Source organism: Sus scrofa, chromosome 1 (genome assembly GCF_054392235.1).
Source record: "Sus scrofa isolate SSC_HxYL_T2T_F1_AM1 chromosome 1, Sscrofa_HxYL_maternal_Yorkshire_Landrace_v2.0, whole genome shotgun sequence".
In the NCBI taxonomy this organism is placed as follows: Eukaryota; Metazoa; Chordata; class Mammalia; order Artiodactyla; family Suidae; genus Sus; species Sus scrofa.
The window spans coordinates 99,942,173-99,947,761 of NC_139383.1; the positions used below are offsets into that span (position 1 = coordinate 99,942,173).

Genomic DNA, 5,589 nt, shown 5'->3' on the forward strand with positions numbered 1-5,589 from the left:
CTGGAAGTATCTCCCCACTCCCAGTTGTGACAACCATGCCTTCTAAACATTGACACATGTTCTTTGGTTAGTGAAATAACTTCCATTTGAGAACCAGAAAGTGTCTCTGTCTCTATCTTTATTTATGTATATTATTATATGTAGAATATGGGTTTATTTTCAAATACCTTAAATTGGGAAGTTTAGATATATCTAATGTATACTAACTTTGCTAATTAAAGCCTCCCAGATGATAATACATAGAAGCTATTGACTAATGCTCTTGCTATTTTTTCTATCCAGAAGAGGTGCTCTAACAACCAGCATGGAAACAGAAAATCTAACCACACTAAATGAATTCATCCTTATGGGAATCACAGACCGCCCTGAGCTGCAGGCTCCATTATTTGGGCTGTTTCTCCTCATCTATGTGATCTTAGTGGTGGGCAACTTGGGCATGGTCATCCTCACCAAGGTGGACTCCAGGCTCCAGACACCCATGTACTTCTTTGTTAGACACTTGGCTTTTACTGACCTCGGTTGTTCCACAACAGTAGGACCCAAAATGTTAGTAAATTTTGTTGTGGATCGAAATGCAATCTCCTATTATTCTTGTGCTACACAACTAGCATTCTTTATTGTGTTCATTATTAGTGAACATTTTATTCTATCTGCAATGTCCTATGACCACTATGTGGCCATCTGTCACCCTCTGCTCTACCCAGTTATCATGTCACAAAAGGTATGTTGGGTGCTGGTGGCAATCCCCTATCTCTATAGCACATTTGTGTCTCTTCTCATCAGTATAAAGATATTTAATTTATCCTTCTGTGGCTATGGTGTCATCAGGCATTTCTACTGTGACATCTTCCCTTTGTTGTCCTTGCTCTGCTCAAATACACATGAAGTTGAACTCATCATTCTGATCTCCGCAGGTTTTAATTTGATTACATCCCTCCTGATAGTGCTTGTGTCTTACCTATTTATTCTTGAAGCCATTCTCAGGATGAACTCTGCTGAAGGTAGGCACAAGGCTTTTTCAACCTGTGGATCCCACCTGACAGTGGTCACCGTGTTCTATGGGACTTTGATATTTATGCATGTGCAACCAGAGTCCAGCCATTCCTTTGACACTGATAAAGTGGCTTCTATATTTTACACCCTCATTATCCCCATGTTAAATTCCTTGATATATAGCTTGAGAAACAAAGACGTAAATTGTGCCATACAAAGGATGTGGAAAAAACTATGCAACTTTTTCTCCTAAAGCTATGTACAATATGATTCCTATAAATTGCATTCTGGGATTCCAGCTTTTCTCTGTGTATCTCTAAAAGGAATAACAAGCACAAATAAATTCAACATGTATTTATAAATTGTCTTCCTTGACTCTATGTGCTGTACTTACATGACAACACAAAGCAGGAAAAAAAAATCTGCCTTTCTGAAGAGGGAGAGATGGATTATAAATAATTAAGTAAATAGTATAATACCTTAGAATATGTTATGTGAATAGAACACACTATTGACAATAAATGCTTGTAAAGAGGGTAGGTATATAGTGTGGGAGTGAGGAAGAATATTAGGTATGGAAGAGGAGTTCATATGATTGTTTTTCTCAGCTATTAGAATAAAATTCATTATTCCTCCATGTGTGGCAGCTCCAGCTTGGACTGAATCCTTGGCCTGGGAACTTCCATATGTTATGGGTGCAGCCAAAAATGAAAAAATAAAGATAGTTGATAGATAGGTAGATAGATAGATAGATAGATAGATAGATAGATAGATAGATAGATATTGACAGTACCAGATTTCTTTGTAAAGAAGCTTTTGCTGTTTTACCATCAGGAGAAAAACCATGGAAATTTTCTCTAAAACATAATTTAATTATTATAACTAATCTTAATTTTTTAAAATCTTTCTTTTTGCATAGCTTTTCTTTTACCTCTCTTACAGGTTTCATTTAAAAATTTTGCTAATAACAGTAAGGGCTTTGCTGACTTTTCTTGTCATTTTTGCCTGTTCACTTAGCCAACAGCTCTGGTATAGGCATAGGGCTTCTTCCTGTTAATACTTGGTTAATTGTTTATGGATTATATGCAAACCATTTTACCTCTCCATTTTCCAATTGCCTAGACAATGAAAATCCATAAATTCCAAGGTCAGACTAAATGGCATTAATCCCAAATTGTGAACCAAAGAGAATTGCTTAACTGAATCTTACTGAATTGTTAACTGAACACAACCACTGTGAGTCAAAAACAAAAGCTGTTGTTATTTTTAATATACTAAATAGTGGGATGGTTTGTTATGTAGTATATTAATCAGAATAATAAAAACAGATTGGAGCTGTAGCCGCTGACCTACACCACAGCCACAGCAATGCAGGATCCAAGCTGCATATGCGACCTACACCACAGCTCAAAGCAATGCCGGATACTTAACCTACTTAGCAAGACCAGGGATCAAACCTGCATCCTCATGGATTCTGATCAGATTCATTTCTGCTGAGCCATGATGGGAACTCATATAAACATATCTTTAAATAAAAATTCCCCTTCCATGTAGGGAATTCTAAGTTCTTGTGGGGCAATGGTCTAGCTGGTGAACTGCAACAAGTTATGAAATTTTTAAAATCCTACTTTAGGTCATCAGTTAACTGTAAAAACAATTTTTTGTGTGTTTTTGCCATTTCTTGGGGCACTCCCGGGGCATACGGAGGTTCCCAGGCTAGGGGACGAATCAGAGCTGTAGCCACCAGCCGACACCAGAACCACAGCAGCACAGGATCCAAACCGCGTCTGCAACCTACACCACAGCTCACGACAATGCCGGATCCTTAATCCACTGAGCAAGGGCAGGGATGGAACCTGCAACCTCAGGGTTCCTAGTCGGATTTGTTAACCACTGAGCCACGATGGGAACTCCCTGTAAAAACAATTTTTATATGAACTAAATTACAACTGACAAATATTTTTTCAAAATAATAGAGAATCTCCAATCATTATTTTCCTAGAGGTGTTTGCCTAATTTGACATAGATGCTTGTTATCAGTTTGCCCGGATCGATAACTGAAAACCTGCAAAGCTTTGTTGACCAATACAGATTTTGGCAAATTCATAATTTTTTAAAATTCAAATGTATTTTAGGTTCTTCACATGAGACATCTTTGGAACTGAAAGTAGATTAGAGACATGGACCATATCTGTGAAAGGCAGGCTTAAATGTATTTCAGTTACATTCATGTGTTAGAAATGAATTCCTTCTAGTAAGATGCACTGATTATAATATATACATGGAAAATATAAGGGGTCAAGAGTAGCTAAATCCTTCTTAAAAGAAGACCAAGGGAGAAGTACCAGTTCACATAGATACCAAGATACATTAGGTAGAATATTTGATACAGGGTAATATTGGCACAGGAATAAACATAGTTCAACAGAACAGCAGATTCATTGAATTAGAATCTTTTATTTAGATGTATATGAATCCTTGAAATATGAAGAATTGATACAAAATAGTAAAAATAGCTGGTCTTTTCAATAAATGGTGCTTTTATAGTTGGTTATTCACTTGGAAGAGAAGGAGGGGAAACAATCTTTTTAGGTGAGAAAATACCTCTTTATTAGACTCAGGTCAGAAAACTCTAATTGTAAAAGAAAAAAATGATAAACTTATTTATGCTGAAATTGCAAATTTTTATTGTCAAAAAGGAAATAAATAAATACAGGACAACCCATGATGGGGGGAAACATTTTTTTTTTTTTTTGTCTTTTTGCTATTTATTTGGCAGCTCCCACAGCATATGGAGGTTCCCAGGCTAGGGGTCGAATTGGAGCTGTAGCTGTTGGCCTACACCAGAGCCACAGCAACGCGGGATCTGAGCTGCGTCTGCAACCTACACCACAGCTCACGGCAACGCCGGATTGTTAACCCACTGAGCAAGGGCAGGGACCGAACCCGCAACCTCATGGTTCCTAGTCGGATTCGTTAACCACTGCGCCACGGTGGGAACTCCAGGGAAAACATTTCTAATGCACATCAACTAACAAAGGATTTGAAGTTTCAAGAATATTTTATTTATTTATTTATTTATTTATTTATTTATTTATTTTTGTCTTTTTGCCTTTTCTGGGGCCACTCTTGCGGCATATGGAGATTTCAAGGCTAGGGGTCCAATCGGAGCTGTAGTCATCAGCCTACGCCAGAGCCACAGCAACAAGAGATCCGAGCCGCATCTACGACCTACACCACAGATCACGGCAATGCCAGATCCTTAACCCACTGAGCAAGGCCAGGGATCGAACCCACAACCTCATGGTTCCTAGTCAGATTCGTTAAGCACTACGCCATGATGGAAACTCCTCAAAAATATTTTAAAAATTAATGAAATAGAGAATAAAGAGCTACCAATTTGATAATAATAATTTATTTATATCAAGGTTTTCTTTGAATATCACTACGAAGTGTTCTGTGCAAAACTCTATTTTTTTCTCTTGTGACTGAATTTTTTTATGATTTTTCTTTTTTTCCATTATAGCTGGTTACAGTGTTATTGACTGATCCATTTAACTAAGCTCGAACAATTCAGAGTAGGCAAATGTTACCTGCCTAAGAAATTCTCACTCATTTTCTTAATTTATGTTCTAAATCTGAATTCCCAGTACTGTAAAAATCTAAAGAAAAAACAGGGTTTCTACTTAATCATTGTGAAGTCAAAGTTTGTTAACTATAAATATTTTCGCATTTAGTTGTGTGTGTGCGTTAACATTCTCAATCACATTACTCATTGCTTAAATGTAGCCAAAGTCACAAATGTTGTTTTCTCACTGAATCATTAGTTCTACAGAACAAATACAAGCACTTCCAACTACAAACACGCATTTGATAGCATGCATTAGCATATCAGTTGCTGTTTTTACTGTTTATGTGTATAATCTCTATTTACTAAAATACAGATGGGAAAAAAAAATCTAGACCATTCAGTGGCAATGAATGGCAAAGGAAGTTACCTAAAGAGAGCTGGGGCAAATTGGTTTTCTTTCACTAATCATTGATCTTTTTTTAATTTTAATCCTTTGTATATGAATACACATATAAATATATAAATCAAAGTGTAATACTTGAATTAAGCATATTACTGCTATGAACTATTATCACCATTACAATGATGAAAATAGTTAATATATTTGAATTACACATTTAAGGAATTTACATAAATGAACATCACATTTCTTTAAAAATCAATTATATCAAACTATTTTTCATGCCCAATGTGTTGCAAAATGTAAATGCAAAGACAACTACTTTTAAAGGAGTTTTGTAGTTTTTGTTGTCCATAGAAAATATGATTCCTTTTCTTGTTTTATTTTTTTTTAATTTTTTTATTTATTTATTTTTTTTTTATTTTTTATTTTTTTTTTATTTTATTTTATTTTTTTTTAATTTTATTTTCCCACTGTACAGCAAGGGGGTCAGTAAATCCAATCATTTTTGATAGTATATTGACTGCGTCTTCATTGTGAAGTATGAACTAGCAAATGTAAAATTGTTTAACTAATTTAAATACTTTCTCATTAGTTTTAAATACCTCAGGCTGTATCTTGTGAT

General features: G+C 35.5%; 1 protein-coding gene across 1 annotated transcript; it reads left to right on the forward strand.

The window, feature by feature from the left end:
• Positions 1–304: 304 nt before the first annotated feature.
• Positions 305–1,246, forward strand: LOC100739499 (olfactory receptor 8K3-like). The gene has a single exon (XM_003480960.3). The coding sequence runs from the start codon at positions 305–307 to the stop codon at positions 1,244–1,246; it is 942 nt and encodes a 313-aa protein (XP_003481008.3).
• Positions 1,247–5,589: the final 4,343 nt, after the last annotated feature.

Coding starts and splice junctions, on each gene's coding strand:
- LOC100739499 (XM_003480960.3), top strand. CDS start 305: ATGGAAACAGAAAATCTAACCACACTAAATGAATTCATCCTTATGGGA.